Consider the following 26654-nt stretch of genomic DNA (forward strand, 5'->3'; position numbering starts at 1 on the left):
ATTCAGGGATATAAAAATAGTTTGTTAAATTTTAACTTTACAATATGTACATTATTTGCACTGATAAGTTATGAAATATTTTATAAATATCAGTTATACCTAATTGCTGCTCCTACTACATTGGAAACCAGAATTGGAAATATACAGGAATCTCAGACCTGATTTCACAATATTTCTGTATAAGCTGGCTCACTGACTTAATGCAATTAAGTTACACACCACATTTAAGTAGCTGCTGAAGGACAAAATACATTTTATGTAAAAAGTTGTCAGAATGATAACTTAGAAAATGAAATGGACTAAATTGGCTCAATTCTGGCATCTATTATTGACTTACATTGAAACAAAATTCTTGTATAGAATCAAAATTGGTTGGGCTACATTAATATAGTTGGTGAGTAGCTGAACGAAGAGGGGTAAAAATACTGTTCAGACATTCTTTTTTTTTCTTGTTTGACTTAAACAGGCAACTGAAGAAGCAGATGAGGTCTAAACAACATTGCATTTTCCTTGGATTTTAGCATAATCCAACCCAAAAAAGCTACTTAGAACCCAGTTTCTCTGTTTGTTGGTATAGCCCCAAAAGAATATACCTCAGCAGGATCATAAAACCTATTTTCAGTTTGCTCTTATGTTATTGCAGCCCTCTACTTGTTAGATTATTCAGCACCTTGACTGAAGATGGGGGGGGGGGGCTTGTGTGACTGTAGTTTCACACAAAGTAATTTAAGCTATTTATCTATATAATATTTAAAACAGCCTAGGCACATAGCTCATAGTTACTAGTAAAGCTTAAGAAATTATGCAGTTTTTGCCTTTGTGTGCTTTTCGCTTTTTGGATGTTGCTCTTTGTCCAAATGGAGAACTGGGAAGTTCAGCAGTTGGACTAGAAAGATCATCTGTATAATAGGGATATCTCACTGATCGGGGCTGGGGAATGGGCTGTCCTAAAAAGTAACCTTCCTCTTCTGAATCAGATGATGATGATGATGATGATGAACACCAGGAGTCTTCCTCATCACCAAAGAATCCAAAAAACTGGTCTTGATGGTTCCCCACTGCATATGGAGAAATATGGCTGTACTGGCTGTATGGGTTTGGAGTGTATGCCCGCATAGCATGAGGACTTTTATTATGAATGAATTTATTATAATCCTGCGGAGAATAAAAATTAAGTCTTTCCTTTGGCAAGGGTTTTCTTTCTGCAGCCAAGTGAAGTGCATTATCAGACCTAGACTTTCTACTCTTCCTGCGCCGATGTTGCTGTCTAGTTCCAAGGTCTTCAAACTGGTAAACTCGCCGTCGAGTCCTTTCACTCATCGGAGGCTGGCGAATTTCAAGGTTCTCATAGTTTCCATTATCAATGACATCATCTGAAAACTTAACCTGGTGAGGTCTAGTCTGTGATTTGGATCTTCTGAGAACTGGCATATGTATTGGCTTTTCATCCGGCAGTGCCTTGCCTTGACATAATTCAGAACTTAAACTTTTTAGAGACTCTGTACTCCTGTGAAGCATTGAGGAATTCAGGGTTCCCATGTTACTCATTTTCTCACAATCGTCTACTTCCAGCTCTTGGTATGTTTGCAAAGAATACAAAGATGGTCTTGCTGTGACTTCTCCATCTACAGAAGCAGCTAAGGGGAAAATGTTAAGAAATATAATTAATGTGTTCTTTCTCCTATCTTCCACATTTGAAGTGCTAACAGTCAAGCACTGAAGAAATATACAAGGTTCTTTAAAAAATTGTAGCTGAAGTAGAAATTCAAGTTCCGATTCTAGAGAAGAGTTAAGTATAGGACACTGACAGATCAATCAGTTATTGCCAAGTAATGATCCCTTACAATTACTGGGGGAAAATATTTGGAACTTCCACTCCTGTCATGATCTGGGCTGTGCCACCAGAGGCCTAGTAGGCCCAGGGAGCCTGGCTAGCAGTAGGGGAGGCTAAGCCTACAAACCTCAGAAGGCCTTGGGAAGTTTTGGCGCTGATTTTGGCCTATAGGGAAGAAGAGGGCTGGGGAATAAAAGAACTGGTGCGAAAGGAAAAGCTGTTCTTTCTTCCAAGAGGGCAGAGCCAGAAGGAAGGCTGCTGCAGGGAAGAGACCCTCATCCTGAGAGGTAGAGTGAACAGACTGAGGCCCACTTGAGACAGTGAGCCAGGGACAATAAGTTTAGACGCATTAGGGCATTTGGTTTCTTTTCTTTTAACCCACTTACTGTTATTATTCCTGCACCTTGTTTGTTTGACCTTCTATAAAATAAACCTTTTCCTTGTTGTTTACTCTGCCTGGTCCTCACGCCTATTATTTGGCCAAAAGGGAGGTCTGAAGGTCTTGGGAGGGTGCTCTGGGCCTTCTCAAGGGATCCTAAATCCAGAGTGGTGGCAGCGTCAGGTGACACCCCACCTGAGCCGTGACAATTCCATTTTCATATTTTTATATTTAGGTCCACATAATCAATAATCAGTCCCTTTACCACCACATATTTGAGAGACCAGCTAAAACAAAGGACAAGACAACATTACACACAGCAACTTCTTCCTACAAGCTGTCTGTATTCCCTGCTATTCTTCTGCACAACTGATTTACATAAAAAAGAGGAGAGACCAATATGTATCTGGCCACTGCTGATAGATACTTTGGTAATCCTCAGATATTCTCTTTATCCCTTGAGTGGGATTCCAGCACAGCTAATGCAATAGGAATCAAGCATAACTTCTAATACTCTTCGTAGAAAAAACTCAATAGCTCATCTATTACCATTAAAACTAGGCGTAGACTAGACCATAGTTCCAAATTAACAAAGTCATCTCACCTGTAATATTGGACAAAGCCAGTGAATCCATTGAATCTCTAACACACTGCTCCTGTTTCAGGTCTGGTAAATGTTCTAGTGAATTATCATACCATTGCTTTTGGTCACACTTATACCTAGTTGCACTGTGTTCTATGTCCAGCTCTTGGATTTTCCTGCTGCTAGCAGGGCCTGGATGGCTCCCATAAGCAGAGTCCCCTAAGCCATCTTGGGATTGGGCCCAGTACATATCTGATTGGTATTTCTTACTTGCTAGGCTTTGGCTATTTTTCTTCAACTCAGATCTTCCTTTAACCATGCTTTCAGAAACCCATTGTTCATTTGCTCTAACATTTACTTCCACTGGCTGCTGTAAGAGACCTTTATCACCAAACTTTAGGAGCAGCTGAGTCATATAGTCTTCATGTTCAGCCCATTCTTCAGGATCATCTGGAATTTCTTGCTCCTCCCTTCCTTTCCAGAGGTCTTCATCAACAAAGCCCATTCCTTGCCTTGAAAGGCTTAAGTCATCCAATTTCCTTGAAAGGGTATCATCCGCTGTGCTTGAGAGGCCAGGGAATTTGTAATTCAGAGCTGGAGACAGGAGAAGGGACTGTCTGCACTGATCTGCTGACCGACTGCTTTTCCCCATACGAACACTCCTCCTGGAGTCCCTTGAGCGGGCAGATTGGAAAGCAGAGTCAGAAGAGTCAGAGGCATGAACATCTTCTCCCAGACTGCATGATTTGGAACAATAAATCTGTCCTTGCTTGGGAAGGAAAGGAGAGCCAAGTAGGGAAATTTTGCAGTGAGCACATGAAAAGCAAGTTTCTGTGGCATGCCAGTGCTGTCCATCATAAGTCATCTGAGCATGATCAACCCCTGTCAAGAAGAGAGGGACAATTACTTCTTGTGTAAGTTTAATTGGTATCTATTCCCTGGATTTCTTTAAGTATTGTCATGCTGATGTCAGAAGCACTGAATCTACAATATATTACCTTACAGTCTGTGTGGACCTATTTATTTCACTTAAAACATTTATATGCCACCTCTTCAGAGACCTGCTTGAGGCAGCTCACAAAATAAAAGGTAAAATCATAAAACATAATCTCATTAAAATTATGAACCATTTAAAAAGCATATGAAAACCTAGATGTATAAAACATTATGCAGCTAAAGTAATCGTTTTAACAATCCACAGACAGACTGTAAAAAAAACAACAACCCAAGACTGAGTAAAAAAATGCTTTGGCCTGGTGCCTAGAAGATAGTAGAGGAGGTGCCAAACAAGGGGTGTTCATTCCAAAGGTGAGGTGCCACAACTGAAAAGACTCAGTCTCTGGTAGAGACCTTCCTCCTCACTGAAGACCAGAGGCACAGAGAGCAGGTCTTTTGAGGAAGATTTCCACTGGCAGGATGAATGGTACAAGAGGAAATAGTCCTTCAAGCACCCCGGCCTCAAACCTGTTATGGCCTTAGTCATAAAACCCAGCACTTTGAATTTGCCCAGAAACTGATCTATCAGCACTTGGGTGATATGATCCCTGTATATAGCTCCTGACAGTAGCCCCCAACTTATACACATGCACATGTAAACTCACATGGCTGCATGGAGAGGGTGGGCTTTGAGGAGGGGTGGGACCACAGACAGGTACAATGCCATAGATGCCACCCTTCAAACCAGCCATTCCCTCGTGGGGATTCATTGTTGCCAATCTCCAGGAGAGGGCTGGAGATCACTCAGAATTACAACTGTTCTTCAGATGGTAGAGAGCAGTTCCCCTGGAGAAAACGGTAAGCTCTGTGTCATTATACCCTGCTGGTCACCACAGCAAATTGACGCTGAGTGCCCAAGGCCAGGGCATCTGCCCAGAGCCTCTTTCTAGAGTTCGTTGTATTTATTTCCACAACGGGCCTTATTCCTAGTTATATATAATGGTTATGTGTGCAATTTTATACATCTTTGACTTATTGAAGTCAAGCTGTTTTTAAGCTTGACCAACTAGGCCACTTTGTACTGTAAACATTTTTATGTTTTAAGGTACAGAATTACCTATGTGTTCCCCGCAAGTCTCACAATACTCTGCATAAAGGGACTCAAAACAGCCACAGCAGAATGGACGTCCATCCTTCATAATATATCTCTGTCCTCCAAGGATGGTTTCACACTCAAGGCAACAAAAATGTTTCATATGCCAATGGCGACCTTCTGCTTCTGTACATTCATCAGCAAAGATAATCTAAAAAAAAAAAAAGATTTTAGACAATAGCTTGTTTAGAATTTTCTTTCTGTTTACTGTTAGAATATTTAATTCGCAAGAAACAAAGCCACATGAACCTTGGTTTCTAGAAGTCTTCAAAAACTAAGTTGCTTAACTGAGCAAGCAACAACATTTGTTTCTTTCTCTAGTTTAAGTATTGTTGAACTGCAGGATTCCTTACCTCATCACATGCTGAACAGCGTGGCTTGAGAAGTTCAGCATGGTGTCTACCACAATGAATTTTTCCATCATGGTAGAAGTAGATTAGGTCAACAAGAAGTTCATTGCACGTAGAACACACAAAACAGGACGGATGCCAGCACACTCCAGGTCCTGCTCTTGACGCAAACACTGCAACTTCACCTCCATTTATTTTTGTACCACACTGAAAGTAAGTGATAATTGAAATATAGTTTCCATTTTATAAATATATTCTACAGTACAATCTTCATTATCCTCCTAATCTTTTTAATATGTCTTTCAAGTATCACAATCTATCAGCATATTCCATCTTGATATTTTACCTTAACATTTTTTAGGAGAGGCTTGCTTTCAGTAACACAGCTATGTATGGTATGACCATTTTTCTAATCTAAAACAGCTGAAGATCATACTTTTAGGCAGGAATGACCATTACTACTTTACTCAAACAGTAGCAGACCATTAACTTTGATTTTAAAGTAGTTGTAAGAATCCTGGATTATATGCCAATATTGATTTCATTTGGGTAATAAGAATTTTACCTGTTCACAAAGTGTATGCATTACTGCTCTTGAGAGTAGTTTGACTGTGCCTCGTCCCAGTGCTTCCTTCTTACGCCGTGAACTAAATATCTGAAGTTCTTTCTTTTCTTCTTCACTTAAAGACTGACAATATCTAATCTTCAGCAAAAGAAAGAGATGCCAATGTTAGACACTCGTGTCCGGTGAACTCGTTTTTTCAAAAAAAAACCCACAACCCTGTCAGTGCAGCAAACACATGCATGCAACAGAAACAGCACATGCATCCAGCTTTAACTGATATTTTCATCAGTGTTGAAAGCATAACTTTGGCAGTGAAAACTGCATAAAGGAAATCACTAGCAGCAGACACATGTTAAAGGACTCAGATCTGCATGCAGTTTTGCAATTACAGATCAAGCTTAGAAGAATGGGAAAATAAACTTGCTGAAATTAACAACTTATTTGAGAAACAGATCAATCATGAAATATGAGGAGAGATGGCATGTATAGTATGCAAGGGGAAGCCAAATTTAGAATGAGAAGCAGTTCATAAAATTGTACATAAATGCTTTGCAATGTAGAATAAGTTTTAAATGTAACATCCTGAATATAACTATATAAGGAAGTCGATTTTGATCAGAAACATCTTTATTTTCTTATTATGGGATATATAATAGACCTTCCTTTTGTACTTTGATACATTACCTATTTACTAAAAGTTATAGCAAGTATGTAGGAGTGGCAAAATATATAATATTATTGAATATGTAGTAATGATGAAACCAATAATGTAGGTGGCAAAATAAATTAGTTTAAAATTTGGAACCCAAAATGTTGAATATAAATGTACCCCAGCACAAATAAGTACCATTGTATTTTATAGACACAGTCTTAAAAAGTATAATGATGGGGATGCTGGGGAGAAATATTTTCTGTTTTATATACTCTTGTATATAGTTATTTCTGATCTACACAATTATGTTATACAATCCCTTTTTTCCTTTCTGTATCCCCTATATACTATCACTTTGTTTTCTCATATATATATATATTAACACAACCTAGATTAAACACAGAACTCCTTCCAGTCTGTTAAAAATAAATGTGCATAGTATGTAATAATGAGGGGATTCCCTACAAATAGGGAGTTGTAGGAGTAGATTATTTTCTCACATACTCTAAAGCCTGCCTGGATACATTGCACCAATTCACATGCTTGTAATATGATGAATTAATGTTTTCCCAGACTGCCCTTACTTATCTTAATGTATTTAACTTATACTACACCTTTCCCCCTGATTGGGACACATCGTTACATCATTCTCCTCTTGTCTATTTTATTCTCAGTGCCATCCTGTGAGGTAAATTAGGTTATTTGTGTGATTAACTCCAGGTCACCCAGAAAGCCTTCATGGCAGAATGGGGATTCAAATCTGGGTCTCCCAGATCCTAGTCCAACACTGTAACCACTACACCACAGGCTGGTTTAAGAATATGTAAGAGTAAGGAACTACCTGCCTCTGAGAGCACACCCACTGTGCTTCTGTATGAGTTACTCAGCATGCCTTTTCCTCCCAGAACAGATATTTGTTCTCCACATCTGTATCAGGAGTGCCTGGATTGTTCACTCATACCTAATGCAGAGGTGCAGCAAAATTATATTTCCCCACATGAGATTGATTGGGAGACCAGATTAGGGAATCATTCATCTGTTCAGCAAACAGATTAATCTGTGCACAGGCTACTTTGAGGTCATACAAAACTTTTTAGAAATCTAAGTCTTTCTGACACACTGCCAGTTCGTTCACAGCAAACAGTTTGGGAACTACTGCCATAATCTGAGAAACCATATTGCCTGTTGTACATACAATAAGTTATTTAGCCGGGCAAAATGTGTATGAGCAAATTTCTTACTTCATTATCATGGGGTGGTAGCTGATAAAGAAGCTGTTTAATTCTGTGTTTCTCTCCAGGACTGTTAACATAAGGGACCTTCTCCTCTGACAAACAGGCAAAGTATAGCTGTACCTGAAATGGAGAACAGAAATAAAGTCAACCCCTCCATTGTAAGAATTATTCATCTGTTACCTTATTTCTAGCCTGATAAAGAGTGAGCCTGGTCACTGTTTTGCAATATTTTGATTGATCTTAACAGAAGGCATTACACATTTTTTGGTTTGGCCTTATCTTAGATTTTGTTTACAAAGAGAACTAAGGTTTGGGGAGGGGGGTTGTTGTTTTTTTTTAACTTCAGATCTTCAGCAGAGTTTGCATTCCTCTGGCTAGAAGATAAGCAGATGAGCCAGTGGAACAGGATTGTCTGAGATAGCTAGCACCCAGCTGTTGAATTGCTGTTCTGGAATGCAGCCACAATTAGGGGTGTCATAAATTATGCACATCAAATTTACACCCCCTTCAGGGACAATCAACAAGTCTGTTAAAATTCCACATTTCTTTCTACATTTTATCACACAATGTGTGAAGCTCTTCAGAAAACAACTGCTATATTGACAACCTTGATTTGCTCTATGAATTTTATAGGTTGAAGAGCCAAATGCTATTTGTTAACCTGATCAGGTTCATTATTTCCATGCAAACTTTTCAAGAACTTTTTGGATTGGTGTTTTGGGAAAAGATGAATACATCTACATTTCTACCTAATGCAAGTGAAATTTATTTAGAATACTGTCCTTTTTTCAATTTTTAAAAAAGCCATGGCTCAAAACTATGAAGCTGCTACCTGGACAGTTGCTTTTAGCAGAATTATTTGTAAGATGTCAGTACAAAACAATCTTCCTTTAAACTCAGTAAAGAGAGGTTCTGATTTTCTCATGTTTACAATATGCTTCAAAGCTTAAAAATAACCAGTTTGCAAAACTGTTCCTTTTTACTGGCCTCAACAGATGCCCTAGTTATGGGATTGATAAAAATACTGATGGGGAGCCTGGGGATGCCAGACAGCTCCATGTAGGGAACTGATTTTCAAAAATAAGATTACATTTATAGCTATCTCCATATGAAAGAACACGGAAAGGAGCATTTGTATGTCTTTGTAACCATTTTACAAAAAAACAACAGAAGTGCCATGAAACTTCTTCCTTAGACAAAGATACATAGACATGAATATTTCCTGTTGTATTGTACTTACATTAGCTTACGCATTAATATTTCATGCTTGTTAATATACAAATAGTACCATCATTAGTTAAACATTTAAGAGTTTGCAGTCTAGCTGTGATTTTTTTAAAGTAACTGATAATCATTAATACAGATACTAGCATTTGTCTAAAGGCAGAAAAGAGAATTCTTTAGGACATTATCTCAGTAGGACAAAAACCAAAGGTACAAAAACAAAAGCAATCTTGACTACATTTTCCTGTAACAAGTCATCAGTCAGAGGTGAATACAGGCCCAGAATTACTGGTCTCTGATAAGCTTCAAAGAGATGGCAGTATATGCTTCTACCTGCTCAGGTCTAAGACCTGGAGGCACCCAGGCATATTCTTCCAAGGCACAGCCAGAGTCATCATCAGATGTTGAGCTTCTCTGAAAACCAAATGTCAGGTTGCAAACTTTCGGTTCCATTTCAAAAGGCACACTGTCGGTGGGAGAGTGTGAAGATATTCAGTTGCAGTTCATCAATTAAGTGTTCTGGGGGGGGGGAATCGAAATGTTAAAATAAAAGACAATTACTATTTTTTAAAAAATAAGATGTTACCAAATGGTCTTGGTACAAGTATATATTACATGTTAACAGGGGTCTTGTTGTAGAAAAAGAGCTGCCGGAGCTCATTAGCATAACTCATTAGCATAACTTATTTGCATATGCCACGCCCCCTGACATCACCGGAAGTGACAGAAGGCCACACCCCCTGCCATCACTGGAAGTGTGTCAGAAGGCCCGGCTACTTACCCTCCTGCTTCATCCTCATTCCCAAACGGAATGAGGATCGAAGCAGAGGGCGGGGTAAAGAAGGGGGCGGGGCTTCACCACGTGACCGCCCCGCCCCCCTAGAGGTTCTCTTCCGGAGCTCCGTACCTGAGAGCTCCCCCCCGACTAGAGCCCTGCATGTTAATAGTCCAAAGAGGTTAAGAAAACAAACTTGTTTTTCAAACAAACAATTTGGTTTTCAATCACGTCTTGGTTCTAAACATTTAAAGAAACCAAAACCTAGAAACCAAAACATGAAAAAGGTCTATCTACTACTAAGTAGGAGTACAGTGGGGAAAATAGACATATATAGAAGTGGAGACCTGCAATGCTGTTCTAAGTTCTCACGGAGGCCTCCTCCTCACCTCTTTCTCCCATGCTTTCGCAGACCCCTGGAACTTGCGGGAGCAGCCATCTTATTTCCATCATCTTTTATTCCTCCTCTCTCCTTCCATTTCTCTGTGTCTCTGTCTCCCCACCCCCTTTCTTACCTTCTGTCTCTCTATTAGCAGCAGCTTGTTCAGCCCCCCCTCCCCTGCAACTTTGCCATCTCGGTCGCTTGCCTGGCTGCTGGGTCTCTTCCATGCCATGGTGCCTGCCAATCGTCCCCCCCACCACCACCAGCTTCACTGCCTTGGCGGCTCTACTGGCTCCTCACTGGCTTCATCTTCCGCCTTCCAGTCACTTTGCTGCCTTTTTGCCACCTCAACAGCACTGGCAACCCCTCCCTCACCCACCCCACAGCTGCAACAGCTCCTCCTGGTGTTCTTAGTGGTGGCTTCCCTTGGGTTCCATGGGATCAGTAAGTACGTTCTCTGCACATGCGTAGAGAATCCCCCATATATTTTTCAAAACATGTCAGATTTTTCTGCACACCTGGAGTGCTCAAAGTGTGCAGGAATTTCTGTTGAGCCTCCATGGGCCCCAGATTTGTGGAATTAGATATCTGCACAGAGAGGACATGTTGGCTATTAGATATATTAGATATATAGATACTATATAGCATAAACATACAGAATAGGAAAGGACTTCATGACAGTATTAAGCAGCAAAACCTTCCATTTAGGTTTATTTATTCAGCTGTTTATTTTCTGATTTTCTCCCCAGTGGGGATCCAAAAAAGCTTATAACATAATTCTCTCCTCCTTCCAAAATGTTTATATTTCATATATGAACTCTTGAATCTACTCAGAATACTGTTTTCTGAATCAATATGTTTTCTAAATAGCACTGGTAGCTAATGTTCATATTACAAATTGTTCGCAAGCTCAGCATACATATTCATAGTTATGGTTCATTTCCAATTTACAATGCAATCCTAAACAAAATTACACCCTTGTAAACCCATTGACTCCCATGGATTTAGAAGTGTACAACTATTTAGGATTACATCTGTAGTATCTTCACAATGCTGTTGAGTGACAGTCAAAATTTGTGTTATAAGATATTCTTCTACCACTTTCCTAACAAATGAACTACAGCAAACATTATCCAACAGAAGTGGTATCAAAAGCCTGTCTATAAAGTTTAAAAAGCACAAGGAGTGGGAACTGAGACAATCAAAGAGCATGTTTGAGTGATCACCCATGAAAAGCATTTGTGCAATATAAAGGGCTAGCCTAGAACCATCCTCCTTGACATGCTAGTTGTCCACATTAGAGGATTTCTCATATTCTCAATCCACAAATTCTGCATTGCAGTACCAAATGACAGAGTCACATGCCACACTCAAGCAGATATCCTCAAGCGTGTGCTATATTCCAACACATACCTGAGCCTTTCTAGAAGCCTCATTAGTAGTATCTTGTGCTGAAACCAACTTTTCCAAGAAAAAGTTGCTTTGGAGTTCAGTGAAGGTGGCAGAGCTTGCTGACACAGATATGACCAGAACAACCACCATCCATTAAAAGCCATGATGGCACATAATCTTAAACATCTTAGTATCTGGATGCTAATGATAATTATGCATATTTCCAAGATCTATTTGTACTGGAACTAAAAATGGTTGACAACACAGGAAAAATCACTATTTCCTCACACCAAGGCATCTTCTCCATAGTACAGAGGGACATCTGTAAGAATGATTTTGGAGTACTTTGAATTTTGTTTAATTCCATTAAACCAACCCTGAGTATTTCCTTCCTAGGCAATGGACAGTAAATTTGGACAATGTCTATGGGTGGAAACTAATAACAGTAACAATAGGTTTGCCAAGGCTAAATTTGGTCCATGTGTACTACAAATATCCCAAGTTATAATCTCCCATCCCCCCTTTTCTTTTTGTTTTCTTGCTTGAATTTCCTGACCTTTCTATGCAATCTGATAGTTGTTTGTAGTAAAGGAGACATCTACATTTAACCTGTTAGCCAAGAAAATTGGGTAACCTTTACATGATGTCTAGTACATTAATGAATAAAAATCTATAGTTTAAGTGATAAACACGGACCATTCATATCAGTTCCTTCTCTCTGGAATGAAAAAATGCTGAAGAGGAAGATATCACTCTATGTGCAACTAATGGATTGAAATAAGAATAAGTCTTAATCAGCATGCTTGCTGGAAGCAAAACCCCCCAAACCATTAGCAATATTTTGATGTAACTGGCTATCTTCATGCTCCAACTGATTCTAGAGTTTTGAAGATTCATATCCAGTAGAGCAGGGGTGGCCAAACTGCAGCTCACAAGCTGCATGTGGCTCTTGGAGCCATCTCAAGTGGCTCATGAGGCTTGCCAACCCCCACGTCCGTCCCCCCCCCCACTTTAAAAGAGGAGGATTTTCCCCAGCCTTTCTTAGAGTTGGGTGGGTGGGAAGGAAGCCAGGGGCTGGTTACTGGAAGCTAAGCCCCACCCCCAGCTCCCAGCAGCCCTCACGTGCTGCTTCTTCATGCCGCTGCCAAAAGGTAAGTTGGGCTGGGTGTTGGTGGCAGGGACTGTTTTCGGGGTGGTGGTGGCCAAGAGTGTCCAGGCCAGCGGGCAGCCTGGGTGCTCAGGAGTGGGTGGTGGGGACTGTTTTTGGAGAGGTGGGGGGCAGCAGAGAGCACCCAGGCTGCCTGCGGCCTCCATAGGCTGGCTGGGAAGCTTTCCCCTGGCCAGCCTATAGAAGCCATGGCTGGCCTGGGGCTCCAGTGAGGCTGGTGGGCAGTGTTTTTTGGGGGTGGAGCGGCAGTGGAGAGCACCCGGGTCTCCAGTGGGGCTGGTGGGCTGGCAGGGACTGTTTTTGGGGCAGCAAGGCAGCAGCCGAGTGCCCAGGCTGGCCGTGGCCTCCATAGGCTGTCCCAAGCTAGCCTCATTAGATCTCAGAAGCTGAGCAGAGGGGCCTGGTTAGTACTTGGATGGGAGACCACTGAAGAGGTCCAGGGTCGCTACGCAGAGGCAGGCAATGGCAAACTGCCCCTGCAAGTCTCTTGTTTTGAAAACCCTGTAGGGTTGCCATAAGTCAGCTGCCACTTGATGTAACTTTACACGTAGACACAAATAAGCAAATGCAGAATGCAACAAGCCCCAGGCCTTGCTTGCTGGAGTCAGCCTGACTTTCTCCATCTTCCCTGCTTCGCAGCTTTAATTTTGCTCCACCGTGTCCTCGTGCTTCTGGAAAAGGGAGGGTTCTGGAAAAGGGAGGCTTCCCCACTGCATTTCATTTCTTTTGCCAGCTTCTCATCTGTGTCCCTGCTGGGCTCCCACAAGTAAGGAGCTTTTCTGGCTTTGGTATGACCTCTGTCTCTGTGGAAGGGCCTGTGGACAAGGTCACTTTTAATAGTCTCAAGCAGCTGGTGGTGATCAATACAAGTACTTCCCACTTCTCCGCCTGTATTTGTGGTCACTTCACAGGAACGTTTTCCTGGGAAGTTCTGGGATAAGGTTAACTGTGTTGTAGCCCCTGGGGTGGTGGAGTGTGTGTGTCTTTTTACGGCTACCCACAAAACCATTCTACTATAATAGATATCATAAGAAATAACTATTTTTACCACTTTTGTTTTTCTGTTTTTACCACCCACGGGCTGGGGGTGGAACCAGGAGACTTGGGGGTAGTGCCTAGCAAATATGTGATATCACTTACATGTCATGTCCTGTGATGTCACTTACATGTCAAAGGTCAGGTGATGTCACTTCCTAAGCTCCACCCCTTCTGGTGATGTCACATCCTACACCGAAACCCCACCCCTTCCTGTGATGTCACTTTCTGGCCACTCCCCCAAACCCAACTCTTCCTCCAAAGTCACCTTGAGGCTCTCAAGCATCTGACATCTGACATAGTCTATGTGGCTCTTGCATGAAGCAAGTTTGGCTACCCCTGCAGTACAGCAAACTGATCAAAACCTAATTTTTAAACTTATTTGGCATCACTAAAGAGTTTAAAATGCTCCTTAAATAATTTCTGTAAGACAAAAATCAATTTTAAAGTCTTGCATTAAATGAAATGCTGTAAAATTACTTGGTTGGCACTAATAGTCTAAATATCAAAGAGGAGTCCAACGACAAGCATATTTTAATTGAATAATAGTTGACATGGATATGTTGAGATTATGGCATTGATATCTAAACACACTGGAAAAGCAAGCAGATATAAATAAGGTGCAATTCAACAAAGTTAAGTGCAGAGTTCTACATCTGGGTAACAAAAATGAGAAGCAAGCCTACTGGGTGGGGAACACACTTCTGGGTAGCAGCATGTGTGAACAAGATCTTGGAGTACAGATGGACTGTAAGCTAAATATGAGCAGTCAGTGTGATGTAGCAGCAGCAGCACAAAAAAGGCTAATGTAGTCTTAGGGTGTATCAAAAGAGGCATAACATCCAAATCACAAGATGCCATAGCCCCTCAGGCCACACGTGGAATACTACGTGCAGTTCTGGAGGCCTCACTTCACAAAAGATGTGGACAGAATGCAGGGGGTACAGAAAAGAGTGATAAAGATTATCAGGGGCCTGGAGACCAAGCCCTACAAGGAAAGGCTGAGGATTTAAGAATGTTCAATCTGGAGAAGAGGAGGTTGAGTGGGAGACATGATTGAAAGGCTGTAACATATAGGAGAGCAAGGAATTGTTCCTGTTGGCAGCAAAAGATATGACTCACAATAATGGGTTTAACTTAAGGAAACAAAGATACTGGTTGGGTATTATGAAAAAAAAAATACAGTGAGAGTAGTCCAGTAGCAGAATCGGCTGCCTGCGGAGCTGGTAATCTCCCCCTCACTGGCAGTCTTCAAGCAGCAACTGGATGAACACTTGCCAGGAATGCTTTAGGATGATCCTGCATTGAGCAGGGGGTTCGCCTCAATGGCCCGTATGGCCCCTTCCGATTCATATGATTCTAAGTTTTATGAAGTAGAATACAATGTCCAAATATATATTTCAATATTATATCTTCCTAAAGACCTTACCTAGGTAGTAAGACCAATCCACTTAATGTATTTTTTTGCTTTACTGTCAGTTTGGACATGGGTTTTTGCCAGAGTTATATCTGATACTGTAAACTGTTCTACCACAGACTGATGAGAAACTGCTAAGCTGCCTTTATCTGTATGTAAACTTGTTTGATAAAGTTATCATTAAAAATTATATTATACAGAGAGAGCAAGTCACCAATTTCTTCCATGGATTTCTTTATCTTGTGGCTGGCTCAGTTATTGCCACCCTAAGTCATTATGCAACATGTCATGCTAACAAGCTGAGCCCAGTAGTGATGGCAGCACTACACAGTGCAGGCCCAAGGGAAGGGCCCAGCAGGCCATAAGCTATGCCCATCATCTCCTCTTGTGCTACTGGCAGCAGAGAACAAAATGAGGCACAGTGGCACTAAGAACACTTCAGAAGCTTGCCAGTAGCCGTGGCAGTGTACATTGGGGGGGGGGGAGTAATGGGCCTCCTCTCATGCTGCTGCCAGCTAGGAACAAGATAGGGATAAATACTGTAATTCATATATATTTGTGATGCCTCAAGTGGTTGCATGGGCTGTTACAGCATTTAGCATTTGTAATACCATTTTAGAACTCACTGTTCAGTTTACTTTTTTTTCTCTTAACATGTAAGTGGTAAGTTACCTGAACTGCAGATTCGAGACTAAAATGTTTACATCACTGCAGTTAGGTTTTCATCTCATTATATACTAGTTATATCATACTAAATATTTTCATATATTAGAAGTAAGGCAGTCATTACATGATGATACTCTCTTGCCTACTTTTTCAAAACTCAGACTAACATGACTAGCTAACAAAAAGCATTACATGGCTTTTTTGGGGGGGATTTTTCTTTGGACCAACATGGCAACTTGCCATCAATAACTGACTTTTACAGTAGCACCCCTGGGCAGACGAGCAAAATGTTCAGATTATCCTTTTACAGGCAACGGGTGCATTAAATATAAAATTGGATTAAAGAAATCCAATTTGGAACTTTAGATATAAACAACAGTGCAAATGGCATTTATTGTCACAATATATAAGGCATTCAAGAGACAGAAATCACGCACAAAAGTTGCTGGACACATACGTTCTATAAAAGACTCCTTGTTCTACATGCAACAGTTGAAGCCAAGTATGAAACTAGCCCTTATGTTAGGATTTCCAGATCACAGTGTTTGCTCTGTGGTCACCTCTGACCAGAGTGAAGGGGTCACAATTCACAAGGCCAGTTAGCAAACATTCTTGCCCATCTCCTGCTGTTTAAGTTCATCCTGCAGGGCAAATTGTTTAACAACTTTTTTTGTTAAATTGCTTGTTAACAAGGCTATGGGGAATCCAAGATGCATATCACATACATCCATTCACAGGGCACTGCAACTATACTGAAGGGTCAAGACTTGAGGTTAAAAAGCAGGTGTCAGGTGACATACACAGTAGAATATATAACACAATCTTAAAGAGGAAAAGTAGTAATACCACATAGCAACTTCAGTGTAGTCATCTTTTCAGAACATTTCAAAGGCATGAAGGTGAACAGGCCTAGTAGGAAAAAAGTTCTCTTAATTCTCATTGAGTTAAAAACAACAACAACACTATAGCAACCAAAATAGGGAAATACCCCATTTCTAATACTAAGTGTGGTTCTAAATTTGAGAACATACTTCAGAATATCTTCAGATATTGCAGTGAATGAGACTTAGGTACTTAATCTTTGCTGCCTTGTAAAAGCACTGGGTCTACATGTTATTTGAGGCCATTTGCCTGCACAATAGGATATAAACAAAGGACCTGATGCAGCTCAATGGAAATAAAACTTGACAAAAAACATGTCAATACCTTAGGTTAGGAAGCAATATCTCAAAGTCATTTTCCCTAACAGTTTGCCAGATGAAGAAACCAGGCAAATCTAACTTTTTAAAGGCTCCTATTGATACATGTTTCACATTTCTATTTTAAACAGCAACCATAGGAAACAGCAGCCAGACTTTACTCCAGTGTAAACATATACTCATGTTTCACCGTCACCTGTTGGCTCCTGAACAACTCTTCTTTGTTGAAACTTATGGCACTCAGCTTAAGAAAACGTTTATAAAGAAAACATTTAAGGGAAGTGATAAAGTAGTCACTAGATCTGTGTAAAAAATTATAGCCCAAATTACATTTTCAATTTTTTTAAAAGCAAACTACTATGGAAGGCAGAATGCTGGATTCTACTGCAGAAAGGGTTAATCATGATACAAAGCCAGCAGTCCATCCACACTCTGGCACAAATGCACAACTTAATAACTTCCCAAAACAAAAAATGCACCTTACATCTCTGCCTCCAGACAGATATGTTTGACATTTCTCATTTTTAAAAAATCAGTAGTTTATTCCACCTATGCAAGACCTTTAAACTGTTGCTTTTTAACAACACCTCTGTCTGCTGGCAATCTCAAACAGACCCACTCAGATCCAGAGGCCATTAACACACACACACACACACCCTGCTTTAAATACTTCAGAAAAGTCTTGGCAGAAATTCTCGGGCTCTCTGACTGAAGTCCACAGACCATTACATTCCGAACCAGCCTCCCACAGACTCCCTACGCTCTCCCCCCCCCCCCCAATCTATTCGATTCAAAGCTCTTCTTAGTGCAGCAGCTGAGGCTCTGCTCTTCCAAACGCCGACCACTCACCAGCGGGCAAAGTTGTGAAGGGTCTTCACTCATCCACTCAGCTGCCCTCTGACATGTCCCTCGAACAGCGGCTGAAGGCTGCCGAAGCGAAAAGGCATCCCAGTGCAGCGCGCTGGGAAATGACCAGGACGAAAACAAACCCAGACCACCTCCCGAAGACCCCCTGCCCGGGCCCAGAGGAGGGGCTACCCAACTGGAGCGTGTGAATGGGAAGCAAGGCAAAGCTCAGGCCAGGAAACCCCACCCCTCTGTCAAGGACGACTCACCCTAGTCAAGCCCCCCCCCCCCCCCCCCCCCACGGGGGGGTTCGCCGCCAGCAACAGCCGGCAACGAAGCGCCGCTCCGCAGACACCCTATCCGGTCTTCCTCACCAGCAGTCTGTCCAAAGGCTCGTCTCTCACCCACCCTGGACGAGGCTTCCGACCGCCTCTCTGCATCCCAATAACAATGCCCCCCCCCGGGGTGGGGGGCTTCGCACGCACAGTGAGGCTTCGCACAACCCGAGCCAGACTCCCCTCCGCCACCTCGCAGACTTCTTGACCCTCCGCCACCCCTAACATCGCTGCCGAAACTGTAAAAACAACGCTTCTTCTCAAGTCCTTCGCCATCTCTCTTTCCCCACCACAGTGTTGCCCCCACAACTCAGAAAGCGACAGCACAGCAGCACGCTCACCAACTGCAGCCTTTAAAAAAGAAAGAAAGCTCTATCCTATTTCAGTCTAAATAGCTTGGGACAGACTCTATTAACGGCGGTGTGCAGAATACTTACAAGGAATCTCTTCACCACGTCAGGGGCTGCCGCTCCCGCACGGGAAAATTCACACTCAGAAGTCTCTCCCTTACTATTTTCCCTCAGCCTGGCCCTCGAAGATCGTCCCACCACCACCACCAAATTTCTCCTCAAGGTACAACTAGAGCCTGTCTTGACTCAATGCCGTCACCCTCACAACCTCCCCTGCCCCAGAGCTTCCTTTGCACCTCTCCTCAGGACCCTCCCAAATGCTACAAAAAGAGTGTCTTCAGTCACCTCCAGAAATAATTCTTTCTCAGGAGTTTACTTTTAGCAACACAATTTCACTACATTGGGGAGGGGGTGAAGACAGCAAGTCCTCCTTAATGGCAAGCCAGCAAATGTAAAGGGTCCTCCTGTCTTCATTTTCTGCTACCAGTGGTTCCCATTTGAAAATAAAACTGCCTCCTCCCACATACACACAGGGATTGATGCACTACATCTGCTAAAGGACAGGACTGTAATATCTCATCTCACTCCAAGAGGCTGATTAAAAGGGTAATAATATTTTCAGAACCTGTAGGCAGTTTGGGTTGCAAACTGTGCTGGAGAAAAGTCATTTATTTTTGTACTTATGGACACTATTTTTACTTGACATTGCCCCAACTCCACCCCCTATTGTGTTTAAAACCATCCTGGGCGAAGTTTCAGAGAGCTCTAAGGAGCTGACCCCAGCACAGGTTTCCGTTCCTTTGACACTAGTCATACTGCTTATCAATCAATGATGACCTAGTATAAACTACGAGCTGCCATAAGTGGCATCCTCCAGGAAAGGACAGGACAGGGCTGCATAAAGGGGGGGGGGACACCCATCAATTTTGCTTTTCTCCTCTGAGCACTTTGAGCCATCTCAAAACAAGGAAATTGGTGAGAGGATGCCACTGGGTCAGACATTAATGAACATCTCTGACAATTCTGTACAGAGAGCATTTCCATATGAATCACCAAAGCAACCATCAACAATATAAGCCAAGTGAAGGTTAGGCACTTCTGTGGAAAGTGGCAGCACTGCACTAGACAAGCAAAACTAACAATGGCTTGGAACTTCATGTCTCTGCATACCACATACATTGTAATGACTAGCCTGCAAACACAAATTAGGTTTTGAGCATATTTATAACAGAATAGGGACAGAAAATATCTTGCATTCAGGATACACCCCTTCTCTGCTCTCTCCCAGTCTCCATAAATGATTGTGTTGATCTTCAAAACCCAAGAGTTACAAACATACTACTCTGGAATAAAGGACAAAGTGGAAGAATGGGAGTGGGATCTCATGTCTCCTCTTACACTGCAGTCAAAACCGCTAAGAATTCTCCTCCTTGCAGCAATAAACGTGAAGTACCTGCCTTGATGTCCAATTTTGAAAGGTCAGAGTATCCTAATATTCTACTAATGTGTGTGCAGGTGGCATAATAATTTTACTTCATGACTTTGTTAATCCAGTTGTTATGATTTAGTCCCATTTTGTTCCATTGACATCAGTAGGTCAAAACTCAGCTGACATTAAAGTACCCTGGTTTAGCTGGACTATAGGTTGAACTCTTGTCTGCTTGGGTAAGGTGTGATTAGCACACGCACTTTACATCCATTTAGATATTAACATAATTTACCAAAACAAAAGAGAGATTAAATGTTGACAATAATGCACAAATGAATGTAAACAAACACACAGCAAGTGGCCTTTTGCAAGGGCACAAAGAGTTGAGATTCCAGAGGCACAGACACAACCTGTTGTAGCAAAATGTCACAAGCTACAATTAGGTGTATAGTTTGGCTGCTTAAATTCCAACAACTTCAGTGAAATTCAGGCAATTTCACTGCATAGTGCAGGACTATGGCTAGAAAGACCACTTCCCGCCCTAGTAGTTGTGTGTGCATACAAGTGTACTTTTCAAAGTTGTCTACCTCATACTTGAAAATCAATGGTAATGTGGGCTTTTAGGCAAGGGTGGAAATAACTATATTGCTTTTAAAAAAACTTAGAATGCCATAAATTAATATATGTAAGACAAAGTGGCTATTTTGTTCATTGGATAAGCTACCCAGTATGCTGGGTACAGTTTTCTATGAGAGGAAGGTGTGGATAGTTGTGGATCTTCCCTACTCCTCCCCCCCCCCCCCCCTACCTTTCAATCCAAGGTAAGATTGCCAGAGTCTCAGGACCTGTGTGGAGACAGCAGTGAGGAAGGAAAAAACGACCCTTTCTGCCTCTTCCATCAGAGGAGCTACAATCATATATTTTTTAATTATATAAGTGTAATTCTAAAACTTGGGCACAAAAATGGTTTAATTCCATTCAGCAAGACAACAGATCCTATTGTAAATTTCACTTTAACAGACACTTGGCTAGGAATAAGTTTAAATTGTTAATTTTAATAGCTCAGTAGGAAAAACTCTGAACTGGGTTCAGAGCTTTTCCAGCACCAAACAATGAGGGCAGAGAGAAAGAATGTTTCAGTGCATAGACAGTTGAAGTTTAGTTTGTAAGTACAACAGCTAGTGACATTAAATTTGTGGAGTCCAACAATAGTATAGACCTGCTTGGCCAGCAGCCAGTATTTAATCAACCCAACAAACTTTGAACATGGGAGGAACCACCGACATTGCTTTCATTTCCTCAACTTTTTTTAATAGAGCAGAGCATTTCCTCTGGCTCTGGTTTTGCATATAATTGGTTCAGGCACCAATGCCAGTATGTTTGCCTTCTACATGTGGATTCCTCTGTTGAACCTCAAACTGAACCCAACTAAGGTCAAGTTTATTTTTCCTATCCCAGTATTCCCCCTCCCATGAACATGTGGGGTCAATGATTCAGACACTTTATTTTCAATTAATCTGCATTCCTTCTAAAGAAAATTCCTGACATACACTTGTGTACCTGGCATATACATATACTTGTGTTCAGCCAATAAAGGTTACTTAGTAAAGGAAATGGTTTCTGCTAAAATAGCTGATAGCCAATTAATCATTTCTGATACCTATGTGATGCACCAAATTCAGGGTCAGCTCCAGGTACTTTGTCAACCCAAACAAGGTTCAGTTTGGTACTTTCTGTTTCTACTGTTATTTCTCAAACAGCACAACATGGATTCATGGAGAATTACCCATAGCTTCACGAGATACAATTTCTTGTAATTTCTTTAACATTAACTATATAATACATTAATTCACTGCAATGTATCATGGTTCCATGACAGAATGCATTTTAATACCTATTACAATTGTCCTCCTTCTTTATCAACAAAAAGAGTTTTGCAGTAGTGCAAAGACTAACAGATGTATTGTTGAGCTAGCTTTGAACAGGAGAAACTGTCAGGGCTTAAACTGACACAGTTACAGCTGCTATGAATGGCTTCTGTAATTATTTTGTACTTTTGAGTTTTGCCCAGAAATGTCACAATGTGTACTTCTTGCACTTCATGGCCTTTTAATTCCCGTATTCACAATTTTCCTCTTCTGCATCATTTTGTGTAGTTGTATCTGTTGACAGTGTACCGTGCTCCTCGGTGTTTAGTCATACTGGCCACATGACCACAGAAACGACTTCAGACAGCACTGTCTCTTCAGCTTGGAAACAGAGATGAGCACCACTCCCTAGAGTTGGATTTGACTAGCTTTCGAACAAGGGAAACTTTATCTGTTGACTGAGGATTAACTTCATTCATCTGATGAAGTAAGCTCCAGCCATGAAAGCTTAGGCAGCAAGGTATCTATAAGCTTTTAAGATGGCAGAACATTCTTTATTGGTTTTGCTACAAGAGGCTAACATGGATACTCCTCTGGAATTAGTTACTTAATTTGTGCCAGACTTCACCAGGGCTTAGTCCCGCCACCACCCAGTGCATAGTGCTGGAAGAATAAGCATCTCTGAGCATACAAGTAGTGCCTTTCTCTTGCCACTGTATTCATTTGAAATGCAGTGTTGGAGGAAAGTTTTATAGGTACCATGGAACACCAAAAAGATTTAAAAGTGGGTTCTAGAGCTAAAATGACTAAACTGAGGTTATTGTACTTTGGTCACATTATGTGAATACAAGAACCACTGAGAAGACAATAATGCTAGGAAAAGTTGAAGGCAGCAGGAAAAGAATACCCAACATGAGATGGATTGACTGAGCCAAGGAAGCTATAAGCCCTCAGTTTGTAAGACCTGAGCAAGCAGGGTTGCCAGACCCCTCAGTGGAGGTGGAGGTCCTCCACTACCATGCCCCACCTCCCTGCCACTGACCAGCTGGCTGGCAGGGGGGCACTTACCCCCCAAAAGAGGCAGATCCTTTTGATGTGCATCGTGTCTATATCACTGCACACACGATCCAGAAGTGACATCATCACATCCAGGACATTGGGGCAATGCTCTGGTATTTGGGCAAAAACTCTGTAGTAGAAGCCAAATTTACCATAGAGTTTTTGCCCAAATACCAGAGCGTCACACCGATGTCCTGGACATGACAACATCACTTCCAGGTCACATGGGCAGTGACGTGGACATGTCGCTGTACATTGGTTGGGGATCACTGCTGCTACTGGAAAGGCCCCTCACCAGCCAGTTGCCAGGAAGGACCTGGCGACCCTATGAGTAAGTTAACAATAGGGCATTTTGGAGGAAATTAATTCATAGGTCACCATGAGTCAGAAGTGACTTGATGGCATTTAACACACACACTTGCCACTGAGTTGGTCTGGAGTTGGAAGGAGGCAATAGTTAATAGATCGAATATGCATTTAATATTGAAGCTTTTGGAAGGACAATGCAAATGCATATAAAAGTATTACATTTTATACAAGTTTCATTGCATGGCTCCATAACTGAAGTGACTACTATAAAAGGAGGGGAGTTGTACCAGTATAATCTTGAAGGCTTCAAATTAGGAGCATACACACACACACACACACACACACTGCTGTGAACAATAGTCATTTATTCCCTTTAACCTTAGTTATAGCCATAGAGAAGTTCTCCACAACTGTCCAGATAGGCAGCTCCCAATGAGTAAGTGGAAAGAGGCAGGGGCAAGGAACTGGGAAGACAGCTCTGCCTGCCTAGAGAAGCATCCCAGTTGCCATCGCACCCCAAAGCAGTCAGATAGACTTGCAACTGGTCCTGATCAAATCTGACTCCCCCCCCCCCCGCCTTAAGTCACAGCCAGTTTATGGCAACCCCCACAGGGATTTCAAGGCAAAAAATGTCCAGAGGTGGTTTGCCATTGACTGCCTCTGCATAGCAACCTTGGTATTCCTTGGTGGTTTCCCATCCAAATACTAACCAGGGTTGACCCTGCTTAGCTTTTGAGATCTGACGAGATCGGACTAGCCTGGGCTATCCAGATCAGGGCAATCTGACAATAGCACACCTTAACCCAGCTACCCCCTGAAATATCAAATTAGTTTGCCCAGAAGAATGATAACAAGGAGAGGAAAAAGAGATATTACTTCTCAATTCATTTAATCTTGGGAGCACAGTATTAGAAGGGCATTTCTGTTACTACAATGCACAACTTTGATGAATTCAGAACACGATGGGCTTGATCCAATGGCTCCCTTGCTGCTAAATGAGGAATTTCCCAATGAGTTCTAGACCAAAGTAAGAGGCAATGGAGGTGGAGATGATATATTTGCTTGTGTTAAGAAAGGTTGTTGTTGTTGTTCAATCACACAGTCGAGTCCGACTCTTCGCAACCCCATGGACCAGATCACGCCAGGCCTTCCTGTCTTCCGCCGTCCTCTGAAGTTTGCTCAATTTCATGTTCGTTGCATCGATGACACTAACCATCTCATCCTTTGCCGTCCCCGTCTTCTTTAACCTTCAATCTTTCCCAGCATCAGGGTCTTCTCCAGTGAGTGCTCCCTTCTCATTTGGTGGCCAAAGTATTTGAGCTTCAGTTTCATCATCTGGCCTTCCAGGGAACAGTCAGGGTTGATTTCTTTTAGGATTGACTGATTTGATCGTCTTGCAGTCCAAGGGATTCTCAAGAGTCTTCTTCAGCACCATAGTTCAAAAGAATCTATTATTCCGCGCTCGGCCTTCCTTATAGTCCAACTCTCGCAGCCATACATGACTACTGGGAATACCACTGCTTTGACCATGTGGATTTTTGTTGGCAGGGTGATGTCTCTACTTTTTATGATGCTGTTTAGGTTCACCATCGCTTTCCTCCCAAGAAGCAGGCATCTTTTAATTTCATAGCTGCTGTCACAGTCTGCAGTGATCTGGGATCCCAGGAACGTGAAGTCTGTCACTACTTCCACGACTTCCCCTTCTATTTGCCAAGGAGTGATGGGGCCGGATGCCATGATCTTAATTTTTTTGATGTTGAGCTTCAAGCTCACTTTTGCGCTCTCCTCTTTTACTCTGAGCAAGAGGCTCTTTAGATCCTCTTCACTTTCAGCCATTAGAGTGGTATCATCTGCATATCTGAGGTTGTTGATCTTTTCCCCAGCAATCTTAATTCCCGCTTGTGATTCATCCAGGCCAGCATTTCGCATGATGTACTCTGCATATATATTAAATAAGCAAGGTGACAGTATACATCCTTGTCGTACTCCTTTTCCTATGCTGAACCAATCAGTTGTTCCGTATCCGGTTCTAACTGTCGCTTCTTGGCCCTTATACAGGTTTCTCAAGAGACATGTGAGGTGGTCTGGTACTCCCATCTCTTTAAGGACCTGCCATAGTTTGTTGTGATCCACACAGTCAAAGGCTTTAGCATAGTCAATGAAGCAGAAGTAGATATTTTTCTGGTACTCTCTTGCTTTCTCCATAATCCAGCGAATGTTGGCAATATGATCTCTCGTTCCTCTACCTCTTCGAAACCCAGCTTGTACTTCTGGTAGTTCTCTATCCACGTACTGTTGAAGCCTAGCTTGTAGGATCTTGAGCATGACCTTGCTAGCGTGTGATATGAGTGCAATTGTGCGATAGTTTGAACATTCCTTGGCATTGCCCTTCTTTGGGATTGGAATGTATACTGATCTTTTCCAATCCTGTGGCCACTGTTGCGTTTTCCAAATTTGCTGGCAAATGGAGTGCAGAACTTTAACAGCATCCTCTTCTAAGACTTTGAATAGCTCAGCTGGGATACCATCACCTCCACTAGCTTTGTTGTTAGTAATGCTTTCTAAGGCCCATTTAACTTCACATTCCAGGATGTCTGGCTCGAGGTCAGTGATTATACCGTCGTGGTTGTCAAGGACATCGAGGTCTTTCTTGTATAGTTCTTCTGTGTATTCTTGCCATCTTTTCCTAATCTCTTCTGCTTCTGTTAGGTCCCTACCGTTTTTGTCCTTTATCATGGCCAGCTTTGCATGGAACGCTCCCTTGATTTCTCCAATTTTCTTGAAGAGATCTCTAGTCCTTCCCATTCTATTGTTTTCTTCTATTACTTTGCACTGTTCATTCAGGAAGGCCTCCTTATCTCTCCTTGCTGTTCTCTGGAAATCTGCATTCAGTTGGGTAAATCTTTCCTTTTCGCCTTTGCCTTTCGCTTTCCTTCTTTCCTCTGCTATTTGTAAAGCCTCATCAGAAAGCCACTTTGCTTTCTTGCATTTCTTTTTCTTTGGGATGGTGGTGATTGCTGCCTCCTGTACAATGTCACGAACCTCCGTCCATAGTTCTTCAGGCACTCTATCTATCAAATCCAGACCCTTGAATCTATTCTTCACCTCTACTGTATATTCATCAGGGATGTGATCTAGGTCAAACCTGAATGGCCTAGTGGTTTTCCCAATTTTCTTCAGTTTAAGTCTGATTTTTGCAATGAGTAGCTCATGATCTGAGCCACAGTCAGCTCCAGGTCTTGTTTTTACTGACTGGATAGAGCTTCTCCATCTTTTACTGCAAATTATATAGTCAATCTGATTTTGGTGTTGCCCATCTAGTGGTGTCCATGTGTAGAGTCGCCTCTTAGGTTGTTGGAAAAGGGTGTTCGCTATGACCAGTGTGTTCTCTTGACAAAACTCTGTTAACCTTTGCCCTGCTTCATTTTGCTTTCCAAGGCCAAACTTGTCTGTTATTCCGGTTACCTTTTGACTTCCTATTTTAGCATTCCAGTCCCCTATGATGAGGACATC

The 26654-nt window shown here is 41.9% G+C and overlaps 1 protein-coding gene across 1 annotated transcript in view; it reads right to left on the minus strand.

Moving 5' to 3' along the window:
• Nucleotides 1–110: 110 nt before the first annotated feature.
• PRICKLE1 (prickle planar cell polarity protein 1) overlaps nucleotides 111–26654 on the minus strand; it is an 86704-nt gene continuing 60160 nt past the window's right edge. The window contains exons 2-8 of the mRNA XM_015407355.1: nucleotides 9245–9430; nucleotides 7694–7807; nucleotides 5801–5938; nucleotides 5239–5442; nucleotides 4850–5036; nucleotides 2818–3678; nucleotides 111–1637 (exon numbers count right to left, since the gene is read on the minus strand). Coding sequence (XP_015262841.1) covers nucleotides 793–1637; nucleotides 2818–3678; nucleotides 4850–5036; nucleotides 5239–5442; nucleotides 5801–5938; nucleotides 7694–7807; nucleotides 9245–9364 — 2469 coding nt within the window. The 5' untranslated portion in view covers nucleotides 9365–9430 and the 3' untranslated portion in view covers nucleotides 111–792. The remainder of the gene's footprint in view (nucleotides 1638–2817; nucleotides 3679–4849; nucleotides 5037–5238; nucleotides 5443–5800; nucleotides 5939–7693; nucleotides 7808–9244; nucleotides 9431–26654) is intronic.

The sequence above is a fragment of the Gekko japonicus genome, unplaced genomic scaffold (assembly GCF_001447785.1).
Source record: "Gekko japonicus isolate JY-2015 unplaced genomic scaffold, Gekko_japonicus_V1.1 scaffold290, whole genome shotgun sequence".
Classification (NCBI taxonomy): Eukaryota; Metazoa; Chordata; class Lepidosauria; order Squamata; family Gekkonidae; genus Gekko; species Gekko japonicus.